General features: G+C 35.9%; 1 protein-coding gene across 8 annotated transcripts in view; it reads right to left on the bottom strand.

Annotated features, from left to right (window-relative positions):
- The window catches only part of LOC109054554 (RNA binding protein fox-1 homolog 1-like), a 257712-nt gene that overhangs the window by 21857 nt on the left and 212398 nt on the right, over nt 1–23457 (bottom strand). For 7 of the 8 annotated variants that reach the window (XM_042720376.1, XM_042720372.1, XM_042720377.1 and 4 more), the window contains 6 exons: nt 20135–20377; nt 11874–12017; nt 10776–10829; nt 9787–9879; nt 6691–6751; nt 5521–5574 (listed from right to left, as the gene is read on the bottom strand). In XM_042720376.1, coding sequence (XP_042576310.1) covers nt 5521–5574; nt 6691–6751; nt 9787–9879; nt 10776–10829; nt 11874–12017; nt 20135–20377 — 649 coding nt within the window. Of the gene's footprint in view, nt 1–5520; nt 5575–6690; nt 6752–9786; nt 9880–10775; nt 10830–11873; nt 12018–20134; nt 20378–21835; nt 21996–23457 lie in introns of those variants that run through there. The other variant, XM_042720379.1, reaches the window with a different exon arrangement.

Below are 23457 nucleotides of genomic sequence, written 5' to 3'. Positions count from 1 at the left end.
AAAAGTGTACAACTGCTTTGTAGCGCAATAATTTCTCTCATTGGCTTTTGTGTGGGAAGTGTTTGGCAGGGGTGGGGGGTTGACGGGTGAGCAGAGCCCTTGTTTCATAAACATTACAGGAGGTTTCGGATGCCCTGTGCATTGCGCTCTGCAACTTTACACAGTGCAGCAAACTGCAGAGGCTCTTTTATGAATGCATATATAAACAAAAGGCGCTTCGAGATTAAACAAATCTCACAGCTTTCAGATAATGTAAAATGCGGTGTGTATTGAGTACAGATAATTCTGCAGCTTGTTGAAAGCTAGGATTTATAATTATGAAAATAATTAATGGAAGTAAAAACAAACAAATTAAGAAAGTACACTCTAAGAAATGCTGGGTTAAAAACAACCCAGTGCTTAGAGAAGTATGGACAAACCCAGAAACTGGGTTGTTTTGACCCAGCGGCTGGGTTTAATGTTTAACCACTGGGTCAAAACAACCCAATAACTGGTTTTGTCCATATTTTATTTAACCCAGTGTATGAAAATGATTAATAAAACAAATTCTACTGAAAATAAAATTATTTAAGAAAATAAAATTAAAGAAATTCTGCCAAACGATTAATCGTGATTAATTGCATCCAAATAAAAAAAATTGTTTATATAATGTGTGTGTACTGTGAATATTACGTCTATATAAATACACAAAATATATACTGTATGTGTGTGTATTTATACACACATAATAAATATACACAGTACACACACACATATACTTTTATTTTGGATGCAATTAACTGTGATTAATTGTTTGACAGCACTCGAAATAATGATTACAATTAGCAATAAAAATAAAATTAACTAAACTAATAGTTAAAATTGAATGAGGGGGAAAATTCTGAATGATTCTGATTCAGAATTGATATCACAACTCATTTGCAAAAAAAAAAAAAAAAAAAAAAAAAAGATATAAAATAAAAAAATCTAGATTGCTGGTCAGTTGTTGGATGACTAGCTGACCCATCCCTATTAAATTCGCAGTTATTTTCCTTTAAGAAAAATGTAAGTAGACAGCCACTATTTATATACACTGTTCTCTAAAGGCCCTCCCCAACTGGTAGCTTTATAATCCAAACGTATGTAATCTCACAGCAAGCAGTCTTTTGAAACACGTTTCAAGTCTTAATGAATGTACATTTTTAATCACCTCTCTACACATGTCGGGGTCATTTCAAATTGTTTCTTCCCACAATGTACAACACAGAAGCGGCCATCAAAAGTGCTTTCATTCCATTTTGAAACGCTTTGTCCTTCCGCTAAAAGCCGCTTGTTGTCTCCCACGATAGCCTATCTGCTCAAATTAATTCCATTTTGCTGCTGCCTTTTTGAATATTCTCAAATTCTTCTCTTGCGCTCCGTTAATTGCACGTCACTTTTCAAACTTATCAATCAGTATTTGTGAGTTCAAAAAAAGCCCAGCAATGTTGAAAGCGCCACTGTCTCTCGTTCAGTCAGGACTCAATCAAAGAGAGAGAGCAGGGACAGTGATGTCATCCTAAAACACTGAAACATTAGCGCTGCGAAACTATCAGTCAATTCAAATCACCCTCTAAATCATTACGACCCATCATACTCCAGTTCAGTTCATATGGCTGAAAATTCAATAATCTGAATGTTGGGCATAGAGAATTTACCCTTCCTTTCCTCTCACTTAAGGAAATGAGTTTACCAATATGTGACCAATTATTTCTGCCAATAAACAATAAAGATTAGAAATTGAGGTCAATAAATGAATGTGTGTATATGTGTGCAGAGAAACGTGAAGTCTGAATGTTGTGAGCATTTATGTGTACATTTCTTCAACTTGTAGGCACTTCCATGTCTCAGGGGTTGATTTTAATTCAAACAGATTTCATATGCATATGTAAAAATAATAATAAAGTGAAAAAAGAAACTATTTATACAGTAGATATTATTATTTTACTATTTCTATTTGTGTATGTGGTTACCAAAGAGACTACAGTGTCAGTGATGATCAAGTTTGAGCTGAAATATGAAATATGATGTCTGAAAGAAAACAAAGAAACATCAAGGTATACACCACATGGAAAAGGGAAATGCATAATTTCATTTTGATTGCATAATGTGATTAAAAAAACAGTTAAATAATGCACTTACAATTTACAACCAACTGTTACTTTGTGCTTTGTGGTTGATATTTTTACCCACAGCTTTTATAGTACGGACAGAGACCTTAGAAAGTTTTTGGACAAGTCACAATTAAATTGGTACACTACAATTTTTTTTTATGGAATATTTTATTGTTCATCATTTCTAATGATGCTGTAATTATGGAACACCTTTGCCACTATGAAATATAAAAAAAAAGAAAAAGTAGTTGTGACTTTTTCTCTCACACTTGCAAGTTTATATCTCACAATTCTGACTTTTCTCAAGTTGCAATTACAAGTTTGCATAGAAATAGTCAAATTGTGCAAAAATGTTAAAACATTATTTAAGTGTGTGCATTTTGAAGTCATAAAAGGCTAATCATTAAATTTTATTTAGCAAGGAAAACCAAAATACACCAGTTTGATATGTGATAGAAATGACATTATTGGTTTAGGAACAAAAATAAGACAGAATTCTCTTATGATGCATGTGTCTATGCACAAGTATAGCTGTCAGACATCTATCTTCTAAAAGCGCCCATAGTTGAGGAAACACCCTTATCTTTGCCTTTTGTTATCAGGCTGCTGACTTTTAAAAAAATAATTGCTAGAGCTGCATCTTTTTAACCTTGTTCCTCATGTCCTAAAAAAACACATGCATTAGAGAAAGACAGAGTGTGTACGTGTGCGTCTTTAAAGAAGAGCCTCAGATTTCCCGTGGTCAGAGGCGGCCTCAATTTGCATAATCTCTGGCCGTAAATTGCTGGAAGTCTAATTTTCAAACATCCGCCCAATCTCCGTCAGGCCTAGCACTTAATCAGAGATCAGCCCGGCAGACAAGCGAGGTCTGGCACGTTGGTCATCCCTCAGCTTTGTGCCAATAGCTTTCATTCCCCTCAGCCGGAGAACTGTTAATGAACATCAAAGTTATCTTAAATCAACAGTCTGCCGCAGGTGAGAGCCGTTTCGAGTGTCGACCGCTGAGGCTTGTTCAGAAACCAACCTCATGTCACACATCTGACTGTGTCATGAATCAAAAACGTTCCTCTTCCATCCCGGTCCTTCAGGATATTTCTTTATATAGGTAACTTTCTAGCTTACTAGTCACCATTCTAATTCACGCTCAATCGCTCTGTGCAGTCTTTCTATCTGCAGTCTCAGCAGCTACGTGCCAATGCCTATTTCTGCCATTAGACAAACCAAAGGATCTGAGGCGTTTTCCGATATCGCCACATTTCGGGCGTATTAACGATGCTTTAATTATAATTAAGACAAAGAAACGGTGAGCGCTGGAAAGAACAAAACATTCGCACCTTAATGGGATGTGGGCTGTTTGGACACTTGAAAGGTGAGACGAAAGCAAATCAATAATGAGCCATTTTGTAATTAACAGAATGTGTGCTGAATTAGGCAAACGACTGTCTAGAGAAATTGAAAATATTGATTTTAATTTATAAAATATATTTCAGCCCTTTGATGCCCTTGCGTCGACAGACAATTAGATTGAACCATCACCTCAATATTTTTGCCTTCCCGTTTCTTCTTATTATCATAAAATCTCGATATTTTCCCATATAATGGAGGAGGTAATGATGTTCGGGGAAGGTCAGAGGCTGGGATGGCCAAGGTTGAGGAGGAGATGACCGAAGAAAACGAGAGAAAAAGAGTTCAGCGTGTGTTTCAACCAGCGAAACCTGCTTGCTTTCAAAGGTCTATAAAATGAAATGAAGCCCTGGGGGTCTGGAAGCTCGCTGTGTACCGTGTTCGCAGTTTTGACAATGCCGTCTTGGAGCCTCTTGCCAATAGGCCAGCGAACACAGATGCACATTGTGAAACAGGCCCTTTGGGTGATTAGAATAATCACTTCCTGCCTGCCAACTCTTTCAAACCTATGCCAGAGCCCGTAGATTAAGGTCACCCGTTACACACACCTCCAAACACCAGGCCCAGAACTATGCCTCCATCAAATAATACAGTTAAACAACAACTGCTACAATCTTCTGCTTGTTTGTGGTTGATATTTTTAACCAAAAACTGAACAACACTGACAAAGACCCAACAAGCATCTGGACACTTTTAAGTCACACTTAAAATGTTAGAATATCATTCTACCACCCACTCCTTTCAGAGCACCCAGCTAACAAGGAACATTCTCAGGTTAACATTCTGGCAAGGTTCTCTCAAAGCTAGGAACAAACATTCTTCTAGCAATGCTAACAGATGTTCGTTCAGAGTTACCTGGACTTTACTAATGTTCTCAAAGCATTAGCACAAAACATGACTTATACATTGCTCATGTTTTATTTCTGAAACATTTTTAAATGTCGCTAATTGTTTCCGAACATTCAGAGAACATTTACAAGTAATGTTCCCATTATACAATGGAACGTTCCTTTGATATTTGCATAAGCATTTTTGAAATGTTTTGAATGTTCAGATATAATGTTTTCATATTATAATGTAAACATTAGCAAAATATACTTAGAACATATTTTTGTTAGCTGGGCTAGTGGCATCTCTCAGAAGTAACTTTACATTTCTGGGGTAGTTTTATTAGCAGAGTTACCACTGGTGTAGTTCATCGCATTTACTACGAAATATCAAATTATTAGCGTGGAAGTTGCACTTTCTTTCTTCAAAATGAATGGCACTTTCTTTGATTTTTCATCCAGTGACTTATCTGCAATGAGATTCATACATTTTTAAGCTGCCAATACTATTTGGAGCCACTGTAAGGCCAATATATGGTAATAAAATAACAACAGGAAAACAGTGAGCTTTCAAATTTGCTTTTTGAAAGGAATATGAAAATATGTGATATCAGAGTAATTCACCATTTCATATCCTCTGCAGTGTTAATAAACAGATGATTCAGGTCTTGTGGGTTGAAAAATTTTTCACACACAAAGCACATTAGTGAAGCTGCCCATTAGCCCTAAATGCAAATGCATTTAACCCTCTGTGTTACAGTGATGCTTTATGCAATTATTCATTTGCAGCATTTATCGTAATATGACTGTGTTTATTCATAAAGAACACAATTTTGATTTATGTTTCATACGTTCAGAAAATCTACAGAAAGGTGAAGATAAATGATAATGATTTGGTTAATTTAACTTCAGAGGAGTTCTACATTTACAAACAATTAATACATTTTACAATTTTAGTTTTTAAGAAAAAAAAAATGCATTTGATAATTTCCCATGGCATTCTTCCTTACATTTTTCAAAAGTCTTATTTTTGTTGGAGCTATTTTATGTCCAAAAATCAAACTATTTCATCATTGGAATAACATGCATACCCAATCTTTTTACTAAAGATATAATGAATTACAGAGCCAGTTTCTTTTAAATGCGCATCCACTCACCTGCATAGAATTCTGGGCTGTAGACTGCACCCATGACTGGATTCAACTTCCAGCCTAGACATAAGACAGAGAGGGAGATCTGATATTAGCCACCTCGGTCTGCACTACTTAAAATTTACATCTGATCCTACACAAGACATAGAGATGGATTCTGGCTAACTAGAACCTCCAGGCCAATGCGTAATGATGTCAGTAGAGGGCTGACCGCACTGAAGCGCTGCTGTCATCCAGAGAAAGGAAAGGGCACGGAGCGGCCTGACAGATTTCTCTCTGATTCTAACCTCTACAAATGGCCTGTCTGTTTAAGCCCTCCATAAGTACAAAAAAGAGAGAGATTTCAGTGATATCAACTGAGATCTAAAAGGTTGTCTTGGCATTTCACTTCCATTTATACTTTTTCAGTGAACTGCAGTGAAAAACATTTTCAGAAAGCCGAGAACTTAGTTTGAATCAGTGAGGTCTGTGGCCGCAGAAAGCTACTGATGGTGAATAGGACCAAAAGTTTCCTGCTTGTGAAGTTGCGAACTTAGTCTAAGGTCGAAACTTGCAAAATAGCATGCTAATAAGCATTAAACGAATACGAAATAGTTACTAGGGTGTTCATTAAAAGAGTACATCTGTGACACTGATCTGCAAAAGATGCTCTTTGGATAATTTTCAAATTATGCTGGAGAACATGATCTTCAGGTTTTATACAAATGTGTAACAGTGCTGCTGACATTAAAAGAATACGATTAAATTTTTTAAAGTAATTTAATTACAACATAAATGGAAATATAATCTGTTTCAGTTACGGAGAAAAAAAATTGGAATTAAATTACAGTTATGAAAATGTTAACGATTACAAAAGGGGTTACATCTGAATATTTTCACACACATACAGATATGATTGATTTCTTTCCCAAATTGCTACGGCCTGCTTTAAATGTTTCAAAATGATTAACAGTTTAATACATTTGTTAGAAATTTAGAAAAGTAATCAAAAAGTAATCACGTAATCAGTTACATTACTTTAATAAAGTAACTGAAATAGTTACACTACTTATTACAACTTGCAATCTGTAACTTATTACATTTTCAAAGTAACCTTCCCAACACTGCTTATCAGTCCATCACAACATAATGGAAAGCGGTATGATGTTTTGCAATATTAATGAAACTTGTTCTTACCATTTGCATATGGGTTGACGGTCTTTTTATTTGTCATTACCCGTGCTGTTGCATTGTTAACCTAAGCACAAACAGAAGCATGTGAGCAAGACATACTGAAGCTAGAGCTGTAATTATTGAAAATATATATTTTTTAAAATTGCATGCATTACAGTGAAGATTTTCAAAATGATTACAGATCATAACAAACAGTTAAAGAAAAGTGGTAAGACATATAAAGCAAAGAAAATATATGCAATAGTCTCATCATAAAAAGACTCGTCAGCATGCGTCATCAAAAAAATGATCAAGTTGAAGGAATACATAGAGAAAAAAACAACAACAACAAAAACACACAAAATGCACTCAACAAATGAAAGGCATCGAATATGAGAGCATGCAGTGGAGAGGGAACGATTAGGTTAAAAGAAAAGAAATAGAAAACGTAGAAATGGAAAGAAAGAAAAAACATTTGGCACGTTTGCGCAACATACACTAAACATTCAGAGTTGAGGTACAGTCGGAAAACAAAGCAACATTTAGCATTCAACACTCCAAGAGCCTTGTGCTTCATCACAAGAATAATAATCAGAAAGGAAAATATATATATAAAAAAAGTAATAACGAAAGAAAATCATTCAAGCCGAAAGGACAGCTAACAAAGGAGGGTGCATTATTTAACATAATCATGGAGTTCAGAATCTGAGTAGGATGCGCACGATTCAGTTCAATCCAATCAGAGCCTCTCAGGAAGCTAAATGTTCACTCAAGTAACGCGTACCAAGAGAAAACAGCATCAAGAAACTCAACATCAAGTCAAAAAACAGTCACGAGGTATCAGCGCGGAGTTCGTGAAATGGCAGATGGCTCTCCACTTACCATTCGCCGCCATCGCCCGCGTGTGTATCTATTGTTACCACGGTTACTGAGTTTGGTGAGGGGCCTACCAGCTACCATTGGAAAAGGGGGGGAAATGAGAAGGCAAAATAGGCAACATCTTACTTAAAGACGGCACCACATTCGAATAACTCTTAAAATTGAAAAAAAAAAAAAAAATCAAATCAAATAAAAATCAAGTTAAGAAAGAAGCCCAACTGTCAAATGGGAATCGGCTATAAAGATGCCCACTTTCGCTGCAGACCTGCAGATCAGTTTTGCTACAGTATTTCACCTTCAGTGACTGTTCTAGACTGTAAAGTAAGTGTAATTTGAGCTGTAGATTTTAATAGGCTTGTGTTTGAGAGCAGCTCTGTCTAATAGCAGCGTCTTCAGGCCAATTAACAAGCGCTGCCGACTTCGGGCCGCTTTAAGCGCAGATCCCTCGTCAACTTTGCAATAAGGCCTCTGGCTATCATCACACAAATGCTGTTTGCACTCTGCCTGATGACTTACTGCACCCGTTTGCTTATTAAGCCAAAATATGCTTTAAAAAAAAAAAAAAACAGAAAAGAACCGAATAAACACAAGTGAATGCCAACAAAAGCAAACCAATTAGATAACGGCGAGCACCGTATTATATTTGATTTGAGATCTTAGAATAACTGAAACGTATTAGGGATACAATGTGGGGAGTAGGGTTGCCACCCATCCCTTAAAATACAGAATCGTCCCGTATTTAAAGGTAAAATGATGCGTCCCGTATCAAATCAATACGGGACGCGATTTGTCCCGTATTTTACAAATGCCAATACATAGTTGAATAAACAAATAAGTATTTTGCATTGCTTGTAATACTAATAGCAATTATAATGAAATAAATTTCATAAGAAGTATTAGAGAAGCTCATTTGTGTGTGATTGCATTTCTGGAGGCATCTCCGTTAAAGCAGCATCCGGTAAACCTGCGTGGTTTAAAACATCTGAGCTCATGTCCGCCCTTTGAACACAAGGCTCTGCAGATGTAGGGCTGAATGGGAAAGTTATCAATGGGTCTGTCCTGTAACTAATAATGAACGCTTAGTTTGCAGAGAAGCAGTATAGTTGCTCATCGTGTGGCTTAAAGGGATAGTTCACTCAAAATTTTAAATTCTGTCATCATTTATACACCCACAAGTTGTTTCAAACCTGTAATAATTTATTTCTTCTGTTGAACATAAAAAAAGTTACTTTGAATAATGTGGGAAATCAAACAGTTTTTGTTCAAAGGGCGGACATGAGCTCAGATGTTTTAAACCACGCAGGTTTACCGCATGCTGCTTTAACGGCGTGCGTTCTGGAGACTCAAATGTCTCCAGAAATTTAATCACGCACGTTCAACAGACCTGTTTGTTTGAAACTACCTGAGTAAATTATGACAGAATGTTAAATTTTGAATGAACCATACCTTTAAAGTGACAGACATATCTGTGCTTCTAAAGGTACAGGCCTATTTTTTTAATTAAAATTTGGATAGTCTGTTAATATAATATTCTATACATTATCAGAGCTTGGTAGACATAATTATGATATTTTAGACATTATTAGACAGATTAATTAATAGATTATAATTAATGTTAGACCCTATTTATTATTTTATAATTTAAATGAATTATACATACATACATAAATAATCATGTCATATTCAATCTGGCATTTTAAAATGTTTAAAAATGCTAAATTATTAAGATAAGAAAATTGAAAAAATCATTACATAATAACGTAGTCCTAATTTAAGCAAATTAATAAAAAAAAAAGAGAACAACAATTCATCCCATTCAGGTAACAGCTGCAGAACTGTCTAAAAAGACTAATAATAATTACAAATTATAAATAATCAAATTTAAAATAACAATATTAATGTGTTCTGTTGCAAGTGTACATACTTGTACATGGTTTATTGTTGAGCTATGGGTTCCTCACTGATTATTTGTATGTTTTTTTTTTTTTGTGTGAATGCGTGTCCCTTATTTCGTCTCGCTGAAGGTGGCAACCCTAGTGGGGAGGGAGGGAGGGAAAGAGGGACAGAGAGAGGAGCACACACAGGAAAAGACGAGTGATGCGTCTAAAACAGTGAGATGAGAGTGAGGCACACACTGACACACAAAACAGAACCAAGAATAACAACAAGAACGACAAATGAATAAAACAAAACAAAACTAAACAAAAAGCAATTGAGAAGGGAAATATTTGTTACATGCACCTCTATTTTACGACCTTCTACCACCGTGCCGTGTAATTTCTCTCTGGCCCTGTCCGCATCGGCACTATTTTCGAAAGTTACGAAACCAAAACCCTGCATGCAGGTGGGAGAGGGGAGGGGGGAGAACAACATGCACATTATTAATTCAGTCATACACCCAAGAAATCCACTGTGGCTCTACCTCTGCCATTCTCACACACAAAAACAGCTGCTGATTTTGCATTTACCCTCTCTCTTTCTCCTCCTCTTTTCTCCTGCATCATGCAAAGCATCGAGATTAACCATAATTTACGGGTTCTGTTAGAACCACTGAGGAGAAATGAAATGAAAGAGCACGTCTAAGAACGTAAAGTCACTTAATGAAATCAAAAAAAGAGAAAAAAACAAACAAAGGGATATACCTTTAGTAAGTCTTAGAATAAACAAAATCTATTGGAAAAAAGTGGAATAAAATAAATGCTGTCATTTAACACTGTATAATGCAACATAAAGAAAAGTCATTACAAAAGCGAGAAAAAAAAAATCAACTCGTAAGACAAATGATAAAGGATTGTGAACTACAGAACTTGTTAACATGCATCATTATCTCCCCCAGCTGGAACAGAAGAACATAATTCATATTTCAATAAAGAAAATTGTTTATGCACAGGAATGATGCTAAGTGTCACAATACTGAATAACGCTGTCAATTACGGAGCTCAGTGGAGAATGTTCTTCATTTGACACCGTAACAGAACAAAGACAAGTGCCAAACACATTTCCACACACTCCATTGAACAGGGCACTAATAACTCTAGCACAGCAGCTGATATGAGATTGCATTACATACGTTAACATGAATACAGCAAGCATTTCTTCTGTACAATACAGGTACTAATTCATCACTGGATATTTTGCCTTTTTAAATAAACATTATGCCTTTAAACTCACTGGACTGTTCTGACTGGTCAAGAATGAGAGCATGCAAAGGAAGTGAGTCACAAACGTACCTTTGATCCTCGTTCATTAAATATGATTTCAACATCTAAGATTTTACCAAATTGCTGGAAAGAGAACAGAACACAGATCAGACAGTGTCTAAATTGGATCTGACAAGTAAACACACTTCAGTTCAAGCTGCATTAAGCTACATGTTTTAAATGTTTAAGTTAATCTTAAAATCACCAATTATTCACCCTTTTAATGGGTCATTTATAAGGCATTTCTTTTTATTCTGAAAAACAAATCCGTTTGATCAAAATAAGAGCTTTAACAGATAAGAAGGTTTAAGTAATGCTCATTTAAACGGAATTGAAAAGATAATTTTGTTTATCAAAATTCACTTAGTAACTGCTAAAATAATTGTAATAAATAATTTTTTATATAGACACTACCACTGAAATGTAAGAGGATACTATGATTTTTTTTTCCTGAAAGACATTTCTTTTGTTGAACAAAATCATTTTTTTTGCTTAAAAATACAGTAAAATTGTGGTATTGTGAAATATATCTGTTAAAAATAACTATAAAGTCTATATCTATAAAATTTTATAACTGTCTATATCTATAAAAATAACTGTTTTGTATTTTTTTCTAATATGCTGATTTTCTGCTTATATATATAATTTTTTTCTTATCAATATTGGAAACAGTTGTGACACTTAATGTTTATGTGGAAACAGTGATAACTTTCTTTCTGTCTTTCTGTCTTTCTTTCAAAAATTCTTATACCAGTATACTATATATATATACGATTATATATATATATATATATATATATATATATATATATATATATATATATATATATATATATATATATATATATATATTTACACACACACACACATTCAGTATTCAAATAAATAATTCAGTTGTGCCCGTTACACCAGTGAAGCAACCCTGCTGCTTCCCTTAAGAAGCTAAGAACCAAAACAAGGTGCTGACTCAGATCACAGATCTTACCCAATCTTCAAATACCATCCCACAAGCAGGAGAACAGTGTGTTAGCACACACCTCAGACCCTAGCTACACTTGTGGTGGTGAGGCCACTGTCTGCTGTATGCCATAAAAGTAATAGAAAGAAAGAGAGAGAACATGTACTTACGCCAAACATTTGCCTGAGGTCTGGATCTCTGAACCTGAAGGGGATGTTGGAGACGTGGAGCCTCTTGGGCTGCGATTTGTTTTCTCTGTTTTCAGATGACTGTGTTTGCTGTTGGCTGTCCGTCTGTGCTGAATCGTCTGTCTGCTGTGGGAAAAAAAAGGAAAAGAAATCAGGGAATATCAGTAAGTCTGGCAAATTTTGATGCGCCAACTGTAAACAAACTCAAGGCGAAGATGTGCCTTTCAGTTGCAGAAAAGCAGCTGTATTTGCACACAGGTGTTGACCGCACCACTGATGTGTTTTTCGACTTGGTCCATCGTGGCGCTGCAGTCAGGAGGTATATTCTGGCGTGCCTGCACCTCCAGGCGTTCCCGGGGTGCCAGACGCAAAGCCTTGTTTTAACAATATAACTGGTGAAAACTTTTACCACCTGTTTCTGCCTCCCTTTCCCAGGCAGATATGAAAACCATATGTAGAGCACACACACACCTACACACACGCAAATGCACGTTTGAGGAGTATTTAATAATGCGTTTTCTGCTGTCGGTCCGTGCCTTAAATAAAACATGGCATCTCCACTACACCATACCTTGCTTTCTCTCGCTCTCTCTGGCCACGCATGACTGCTGGCTGCTCCCTCTGACTGTGTGCGTCTCAGTCTGGACTGCTGCCTGGGAGAGAAAGCGGCCTAGCCCTGAGTGTGTGTGTGTGTGTGTGTGTTTCTCTGTCTGACTGTATTTGTATGACTTAGCTAGAGAAAGTATTTCGGCGAGAGACTTTGCTTTCTATTTTTCTCCCATGTGTACATTTGTGTGTCAGTGGGCGACTTCCAAATGGCATTTTTGTGCCCTTAAAGGGGCAGTTCAAACAAAAATTACAATTCTGCCACCGTTTACTCGCTTTCATGTTGTTCCAAACCATACGTTTTTTTCAAATGAATCACTTTTTAATAATGAAGCTTTTAATGAAGCATCCTTACAAAGAGTTTTAAAAGAATTCTCTTATGCTCAACAAGAGTTAATTTGTTTGAAAAAGAGAATAGTAAAAACTGTACTATTATGAAATATTATTACACTTAAAACTGTTTTCTATTTTATATGTTTTAAAATGTAATTTATTCCTATGATGCAAAGTTGAATTTTTAGCATCATTACTCCAGTTTTCAGTGTCACATGATCCTTTAGAAATCATTCTATGTGGATCTTATGCTCAAGAAACATTTTTCTTATTATCAATGTTGAAAACAGAAAATGTGACATTTTTTAAAGGATTCTTTAAATTATACAAAAAAAAAAAGTTATTTTTTAACCAACTTTTTACTTTTAATCAATTTAATGCGCCCTTGCGGAAAGTGTTAACTTCTTAAAATTTACCAAAAGTTAATTTCCCAAACTTTTGAATGGCAGTGTACATTTGAAGCCTTTTAAAGTCTTACTTTATGTATGATGAGCAGATCAAAATGCAAGCCGTTATTCACTAATAATATTATTAAAATTACATTATAATTTACTGTATAGAAATTTGAATATAATATTCTATGTGATATTGTAATATTCTCCTTCAGTGAGATGTTAACCAGATGTGAATCAGTAAGTTGAACTCAAGAAGTGAATCATTCAAGAATTCATAAATGAATCATTCAGGTCAGTTTTGTGAACTGAATCACTTTACTCATTAAAAAAATAGAGTTCAAAAGAATGATTCATTCACAATGAATCATTCTGCTCTCATAAATGTGCATTTTTACTACACCAAACTTGACTTCAAGTGTTCTGCCCTTTGGAGTGAGGCCACAGTGGTGCTCACTTGAATGTAATTCACCCAGTATGTGTGTTAGCATGAGCATGTGTGCACATATGTGAATATATGTGCATTTATTTTCCTTTGTTGCACTTGAGAAAGGGGAGCCTGCAGTAATGCCCAGAGATATTTTTTAAACTTTCTGCTTGCTGCAGCTGTCCTGTCATGCTTCAAGCGCTCTGGAAATCATATTGTCTGGAACAAAAGAATGACTGAGTCCCAGTGTAACAACTGCCTCTCTGACATTACAGATGCTCAGGACTGTTAAAGCAAGCTTCACTGGAATTACTGGCAACGGAACGGACCGTGCGCGTCTGTGCGCGTGTGGCATTGTTATTTAAATCAGGCAGTGCTCAGGGCGACTCCGACAAAAGCGGCAACAGAAAGAGTGAAAAAAGCAAAGCTCAAATAAAGAATAAAGAACGGCTTGCTGGGATAAATATGAATATCGTGTCATCATAATGTTTGTACAGGCGGCACGATATACTCACCCGACTGAAACGCAAGGGTGGGGGGAAAAACATGAGAGAGAGCTCTTGAAAAAATACTAGTCTTTCAATACATGAAAGGCTGCAGAAGTGGAAGGGAAAAAAAATCTTTCTTGTGTTATTACAAGTCATAAACAAAAGAACACCCACTCCTCAAGGCAGAGAACAAAGAAAAACGGGAGATAAAACGCTAAAGCAGTGTAGTAAACCATCCAATGTAAAACTGACAAGATGTGCGCCGTCTTTATTGCTTTAACAAAATTGCACTTTTCCTATTGCGAGAGGCTGGGTTTAATGGCGTCGCGAGGCAAGCGGGCCTCTGCAGAAGAGACAACTGGGGTGTTATAATTGGAAATATGCTTTTCCATTTACTGCTCTTTCAATAAAAGTATAGAAAGGAATGCAGCAGGTCTTTAGGTTGAGGCACGGCACGGTCGGCGGCCATATGTGCCGTTTTAAAGATCTCATTTCAGGCTCTGTGCATACGGCTGCCTTAATGGCTCAATTAATTGATTCCGAAATCAATTAATCGATTCGAACCTGTCTAGTTGCCGTGGGGAGCGGGAGTCCACAGTGACTGATCTAGGGGTGATGGGATGAGACGGAGGAAAAGGAATAAATCTATAGGACTAAAATAGAGGCCGGCAGCAGAAGCTAAATGCATTTTGAATAGCATTCACAGTGTGCGCTGAAATATCCAGGCATCAAAATCCTGCTTTCATAATTCAAACAATATGATACTTCCAGTCGAGCCAGAGATTGTGTTGCTCCCTGTGGGAAGGAAAGGTGAGGGAATGATGGAACGCTAAGGACAGGGATGTGAACGAGGACAGCAGATCAGCTTGGAAGACCTACTCAATTACTGATTGGGGACTCACAGAGTTGTGAGTGTTTACCATTCACTGATCTCACACTGAGTGCTAAACGGCAAACAGTGGCAGGGCTGCCGGTGTGTGCTCTGAGCACACACACACACACACACAAAAACACACAGCCGCTGGAGTGTAAGAGCCCACACGGACACACATATGGCAGCGCTGGACAGAAAAAGATAACCTAACAAAGCACAGCAAGGACTTGGAGCGTAAAGTGCCAGTAAAATATTTTCCTTTTTTGAGGAATTTTTCCAGTGCGAGGAGTGTGGAATAATTGCATCAGCCGTCATTGATCCAGGAGGGAGTTTTTGTTTAATTATGTTATGTGAAAAGAGCATTAGGAAACACACACACACACACACACACACACGTACGCACGCACGCACACACACACACACACACACACAAATGTATAAAGAAATAAATTACTGTATAGTTTTATGCAGTGTATATTTTTAGCAGGCTAATGCAATTTTCTTCATGCCCCTCATGCTCTTTTCAAACACATAATTAAACAAAGACTCCCCCATGAATCAATGATGGCTGATGCATTTATTCCACATTCCCTGCACTGGAAATATTTCCTCAAAAAGCATATATATATATATATATATATATATATATATATATATATATATATATATATGAACAGTAATTGAACAGAAGCCTGCATTTATTTGATCCAAAATACAGTAAAAGCAGTAATAGTGTGAAATATTTTGCTATTTAAAATAACTGCTTTCTATTTAAATACATTTTAAAATGTAATTTATTCCAGTGATCAAAGCTAAATTTTCAGCATCATTACTCCAGTCTTCAGTGTCACATAATCTTTCAGAAATCATTCTAATATTCTGATTTGCTGCTCAAGAAAAATGTTTTATTATCATATCAATATTTAAAACAGTTGAGTACAACTTTTTTTTCAGGATTCTTTGATGAATAGAAAGATAGAAAGAAGAATAAAAAGCTTTTGTAACATTATACACTATACCATTCAATAGCTTGAAGTCACTGTAAGTTATTTATTTGTTTTATTTATATATTTATTTACCTTTTGGGGTAGTGTATATACACACATTTTCCCCTATACATTTTATGCATATATACATAGGACTATGGCCAGCTACATAGTTAACCTTGCTAAAAGGAGAAGAACATTTTTCATTCCTTTCTTGGATCAAATATTTGACATGTAAAAATAAAAAATACATCCTATCTTTTTTTTTGTCTGTGTGTGTGTGTGTGTGTATAGCATGCATACGGCTGACAGTTTACATAGCGTGCCATCTGTGCAGCATTCTTCTCACTGGCAGAGGGCTCAAACATGGAGGGAAAAACAATAACAAACACAAAAAAGGCTTCCAGTTAATCTTTTTTGGTATCAAAAGATTCATTAATAGTCGTTCATTATAACAAACGCACATTTTACTGCACTGATGATTTTACATGAGCAGGAAAACAAAAACCAAGCATTAGTGGAAGATAAACAAACCGAAGCCACAGCCTTCAGTGCTTCAGAGCGTTGCACTCTCATTTGTGAAGATGTTCTCACGCACAAACAACGCTGAGGGTTTCCTGAACCACAGAGATAACGTACATCAGTGATGAAGCTATTTTCAGTAACATTACTGGGATGAAACGCAGTAGCAGTCAAAGTCAAATGCCACCATCACTTGTGAGTCTACAACCATCCGTCAACCCCCAAAAGCTGCACCTTAAGGGGGCCGTTCTGCAAGATGTCTTCCCTCTTGCGGGTACGGCACATTCCACACATGTCCTCCCTTAAGGACAGGCAGCTCTCACTCTGGCTGGATAAGGATGGGGCCATTTCTCTCGGGAACACATTGGGGAAGAGACAGGAGTGAGCCGACACACTGAGCTGACATCTACACAGATTAATCTAACACCGTCCTTTTCAGAAAACATTTGAAAATATGTTTTAAATAAATCACTCATCTTTCTGAAGCGACACTATATCCAACAGAGGAAGCAGTACCTGCATCACTATGATGAGCTGATTATAGTCAATGAGATAATGCCTGGCTATCATGTTCACACACTGCCTGCAAACTGGCCTGAAATGGGTCAAACTGGCGGCAATGGATGGGCTAATTACAGAGTAAACAATTCACCCACTCGGACGTCACCACTTTCTGTATCGTCCGAAACTAAATGAACTTGAAATGATCTGTGAGTGGGCCGGTTTTAACAACCACTCAGGTCAGTTAAATTAAAGGTCCACCCCTGCGTCTGTGACCAGCAGTACACCCGTGGTGTTTACTGAGAATGTGATGACTAATGTCCAGAAAAGAAGGCGACAATTAATAATAACAGCCATAACAACACTGCTGGCAGCAGAAACTTATTTAATTTGTACCCCCTGCTGTATTACTAGTTATTTTTTAAGCAATTAAAAAATAATCACTAACGTAGATATAGATGTGACTTGGTTACTGAAAAGTATGTTAAGATAAATGTACTGACACAATGGTTTCGATTTATTCATTAGCTACTCCAATAGGTATGATACTAACGAGGAACATTTCTTTACAGCATTAATCCATTTAGGATAATGTTCATTTATAAATAAAACATTGCTCATACACTACTATTTAAAGTTTGGGGTCTGCAAGACTTTTTTAAATGTTCTTAAAAAGGCCTTTATAATTTAAAATAACTGTTTTCAATGTGAATATATTAATTTTAATGTGCAATTTATTTGTGTGTGAGGAAATACTGAATTTTCAGCAATCTTCAGTGTCACATGATCATTCAGAATCTCTGTAATATGCTAATTTGGTGCTATTTTTTTTAATTGTAATAGTAATTATTATTATTATTATTAATTACATTTCCTTGTGTTATTGTGGCAAAAGATGAGATTATAGATGTAACTGCCCTATGTATTAAATAGCTGACTCCAAACTTTTGAACTGTGTATTTGTATTTGTATTAGTATAATGACCATTTCTAATGTGAACTAATGTGAACAAATACAAACTTATTGTAAAGTACTGCTTAAATACTATATTGTAGGATGCTTGTGGAAAGTAAATGCCGTTCCATATGCATTTCAGAAATCCACCACAAGCTCTCACACACACTGACCACTAAGAATATGGCGGGAATCCACGACACTCTATCAAAACAGTGTTGAAAACCATCTATTATGGTATAAAAACATCCCTCTGGGGACTGACTGGTTATCACAAAGTCCAACAAACAAAGAAAAGATGGGAACAGGGGAAGTATCACAGTCTAGGCCTCTTTTGTTTGCAGATGAAGGATTAGTTGTGAGGAATGACTTGGATCTAAAAACAGCTCTAGCCAGATGAGGTCATAGCTTTGGATGTCTGTAAAGTTTTGCTTTCACTCCATAACACTAGGCTCGGAAAGTGAAGGAAAGGGACAGAGAGAGCGGGAGACAGAGGGAGAAGGAGAGAGGCAGGGGGGAAAATAATGGCTTTTCCAGAAGTGGTTTTGCTCCTTTCTGCTCTGGCACTAAAAAAGAAATTTGAACACTAAGGTAGGATAGGCAATGAAAATCTGGCCGCTGTTTGCAAGAAAGCTCACATTTTCCTTCGAATAAGTGAAATGGTTTAAACATTCTGTCTGTTGGACAAATAGTCTAATTATGGAATACATCAGGAGTGTATCCTGAAAATTTGTACATTTTTGCACTTTCTAATGAATGGTTCACCCTCAATTAAACTTCTTTTACTATTTTGTCGTTCCAAAACTGAATTCTATTTTTTTTCCCTCAGTGCAGCACAAAAGATGACAGTTTTAAAGAAGCATTGCACAGCTTGTGCTGCATGACAAAGTGACCACTTTTGTTAAGCTCCAAAAGCACAAAGGCTCCATCAAACTATCATAAATGTAGTTCACATGTGGGGATGAAAAGTATGGATTTACTGTAAAATCATCTTATATTTAAAGAGAACTTAAGCATTTACAGGGTGCTGATGTGTTATCTCACATAAAATTACAGTAGGTGGAATAAAAGCAAATACTTGCTAATTTAGTTTATATTGCACAATTCAAAGTCATGACAATCATGACAATGGGCCATATTGCCCCTCTACCATGGGGTAAGAAACCCCCCAGGCTCATCCCAGCTGTCATCTGATTGTTACAGAATATATATTAAAGTTTATGTTTTCATGTTTTTAAAGTAAATTATTACACAAAATATTCTACGTAATTTTTTTTATTTTAATTTTAAATGACAATCAACTAACAGAATCACAGTCAAAAAATACATCTGAGCACTATATAATTCTGTGAATTATACATAGGCCTATTATTTATTTATTTTAATTAAAGACATTGTCATAATTGCAATAAACTAACAATCGATAATGAGTGATTCCATTCAGATGAACTATAGGTTATGATGAGTAGTGAAATTTGAAATCATTTATTATAAAAAAATATTTATCAAAAAAGAGTAACACACACACACACACACACACACACACACACACACACACACACACAAAAAAAAAAAAAAAAAAAAAAAAAACACACACACACATACCAGTATAACTACATCCCTCTTGCTGTATCTTAAAAAAAAAAAAAACCTACAAATTCTAAATGGATCCCAAATTTAACAAACAGACAATTTTCTGAAGCCAAATAATAACTTTGGTGGTGTCAGACCAAAATGGGACTCATTATTCACTGCTAATTTACAGCTCATGACATGAAGGTGAGAAAATAATAACATTAGATTTTTGGGAGAACTATTTCTTTAATAAACTAAACTCTCTAGCAACGTTCTCTTACCATACATCCATCTTACCATTTTGAGACAGGAAATGCTCTTAAAATGATTTTAAAAACCAAATTAAATTCACTGAGAGCACTTTGTACTCAGAGTTGGTGAAATAACACAAAGATAGTCAATTATTCAAGGAAATGCCCTGAAACATATGAAATATTAAGGCGGGCTACAGCACTGATGTCCTTGGAGGGCAGATCACGGAGGGCACCTCAATCCACAGCACAATCCAAAAAACCTGAACCGTGACGAGCAATGCCATCAAGAAGAGTCAGAGATATAGAGCGAGAGAGAGAGATGGGAGCTTACTGTGGCTGTGCCGGAGACCGCCTGTATGCTGTTGTCTGGTCCACTGGGCTCACTGTGCGTCTGGGCAGGGGTGTACATGTTCAGGGTGTGCTCTGCTACGGGGGTCTGGCCCGGGTAGTCTGGAGTCGGGTGAGGGTGGGACGGCGTGTACTCAGCAGGAATGCCGTTCTGAGGGGGAGCGAACTGGGCTGATGGGTAAGGCTGGGCCATGGTTTCTGGGGGTGCTGGGGCGTCTTGATTACCCTGAAAAACAGATGTTAAAATGTTAGTGCCAAATTAGAATAATTCACTAAATGACCAAAAGTGTGTGGACACCTGAACAGCACATCCATATCTTCAATTTATTTCAAAACACTGGACATTTGGTGCCCTTTTAGCTGCTACAATAGCTATTTTTGCCACCTTAATATTTATAAATATATGTAAAATACATGCTTGATGCATGATTCATCTTAGCTTTTTTAACCCACCAAAAAGATTATTTCAGGTTCGTTGACTGACCCTTCATGCAGGTTACATAGTTCAGAGATTGTGACAATTTACAGTAACAACTATTTTTATGCCACAAATACATAAAAAAGGCAAGTCTTAAAAAAAGAGACTCCAAAAAGAACATTTAGACATAAAAATGACAACAAAGCAGATTCATCCTAAATCATCATCCTCTTTCATTCATAACTTGTCCACTTAAAAGACATGTACTAAAACACAGACATCTCTGCAAAAAACAACAACACATGTAAATCTCGCTTACAACCATTTAAATATCAACATAGATATTTACTGTGCTCATAGAAATAAATCAAATAATCGCATCCAAATATTTTGTTTACAAATATATCTCCATGTGTTACTGTGTATATTTTATTATATTATATAAATATACACAATATATATATTTATATCTACATCTATATATACAAAACTATATATAAATATATTTAATACATGAACATAACATATTTTTCAATGTATGTGTGTGTATTTATATATACATAATAAAGATACACAGCACATACACATATATTATGTAAACAAAACTTTTATTTTGGATGCGATTAATCATAATTAATCGTTTGACAGCACTAATATTTACATATGCCAAAAACATGAATAACATAGTATCTTTGTTTAATGTTTATTTTGGTAATAGAAGACAATAAAAGGACATCATACAATTTGAACTTGAAATCACACCGTGCACAGATTATTTTAAGACATTTACAGTTTAGCCAAATGGACTTTAGACTCAATAATCCGTCATAATTTTAAATATGCTTCTGAAAATATCACTTTAAATATTCACTTCTGTGTTTGTTGGACAATCAATTTTTTTTATTTATTATTCAGTAGAATTCATTGTCGTTTTGTAGTTATTTTTCGGCTTTATCCCTATTTCATCCTGACACTGCATCATGGGATTTTCTCTCACACAAGAGGTCAGACATGCTTGGCTTTATGCATCAGACGTGCTCGTTATAAGGGGGTTTCCACATACTTTTGGTCTTTATATGAGCTCCACATATACACATGCTACATCTCACATCAGTCATGCCCTCTGTATGTAAACCATTAGCGAAGCACACGCTCGGCTTCAGACACAAGTTAGATTAAATTAGAGTGTTAGCATGCACCGGACCGACAACAAATGAACAAGCACATCCATGGACAAATGCGTCCCGTACACAACACACATCAGACCTTTATCTCAGGAAGAGCTTTCTTATTTGATCAGGACCAATTCAAGCACCTCCCAGCACCCAGATTATCCACTTATGTGAGGAGACGTCTCTCCACCCTGCGCACCAAATCAACGCTAAACCGCCACTTTGCATGCCCCGCCCAAGAGACCCGGCTAAGACGGCTAAATTAGCGCTTGCTATCAATAAACAATGACAGATTAGAAGAAACAAAAAACACGAAAGGTTTAATCAATAGGATATTCAATAAAAACATATGAAAAGTACATTCATCTAAACAGCTGTGTGGATTTGATGGGGATACTATTTGTTAAACCTTCAGGTGATGATAGCTTTATTCGTTTGGGTTTTGTATGACCATGGTGTGTTTTTGTTCTGTACAGCCCACTGGAAAATTCCTATTGTTCAGAGGTCAGTGTTATTTTGGTATTATTTATATATTACTATATAATTTATTCATATTTTGAATTAGTTTTTCTGTGTTAATTTTAATTTTAGTTTGTTTTAATAATGTGGGTATGTCTTTTTTTATTTTTGTTAGTTTCAGTTTTTTTATTTTTACTTCGCTTTATATTTGTCTTTTTGTAATTTTTTTTCAGTTAGTTTTATTAATAATTTATTTTTTTTGCAATAACCAATAAAAAAAAAAAAGTTTTAGTTAACAGTAACAATACTGTCAGAGGTTTCTAGCAATAACCAATATTTGAGATAGAAGTATAGCCATAATGAATGTGCATAGTACAGCTCTTGGGAAAAATTAATGAGAAGTGTTTGCATTCATATCTTTGACTTAAAGGAATTCATCTTCAAAAAAGACTTTGCTAGTTTCAGGTGTGCTCACATTTTTCAAGTTACCAAAATTCTGTCCTTATTTAACCACCATTATTTACCCACAACACACCACAAAAAACAAACATTTTATTACTTCTGCATAACACAAAATAAGAACACAAAATACATATTGAAAAATGTTTTTTCTTCATGCAATGAAAGTCAGTATAGTACAAAACAACATTAGACCTCACTGACTTTATTTTATAGACCAAAAGGTTTTTTGTTGTTGTTGTTTTGTTTTGTTTTAAATACCTTCTGTTCTGCAGTTGAAAGAAAGTCTTACAGGAAGGTGAGCAAATTATGACATATTTTTTTAATATTTGGGTGAATTATTCCTTTAAGATTTGCATCCCATTTAATCCTACTGTAGTCTAGAAGAAACAACTGAGATATTAGAGACAACAAATGAGTGATTTTTCCTACTTACAGGAGGAAACACTTCGTGACACACTTCATACACACACACACATCTCTTTCTCCAAGCCAAAGCAGGAGTTATGTAGGCAGAGAGATCCCATCACCCACAGACACACTCTGACACGGGACAACTGCACATGCTAAAACAAAGTGAAACACACTCTCCCACCACTTTCTCTCCTCTGACCGTAATGCCACACTACACACAAACACCCCCTACGTGCAAAGCGTAGGATAAAAGGAGAGAAAGTCCAGAGCTCAATCTGTGATTTAAAGGAATATTCCAGTCTAAAATTAAAATCTGTCACCAGACATTCTACACAAAAGGATACAATAGTTTTGTGTGAGAAAAGGACTAAAACAGTTCTTTTG

Source organism: Cyprinus carpio, chromosome B3 (assembly GCF_018340385.1).
Source record: "Cyprinus carpio isolate SPL01 chromosome B3, ASM1834038v1, whole genome shotgun sequence".
Lineage (NCBI taxonomy): Eukaryota > Metazoa > Chordata > Actinopteri > Cypriniformes > Cyprinidae > Cyprinus > Cyprinus carpio.
Note: the sequence above shows the minus strand (reverse complement) of the source record. Positions and strands in the feature narration are given on the sequence as shown.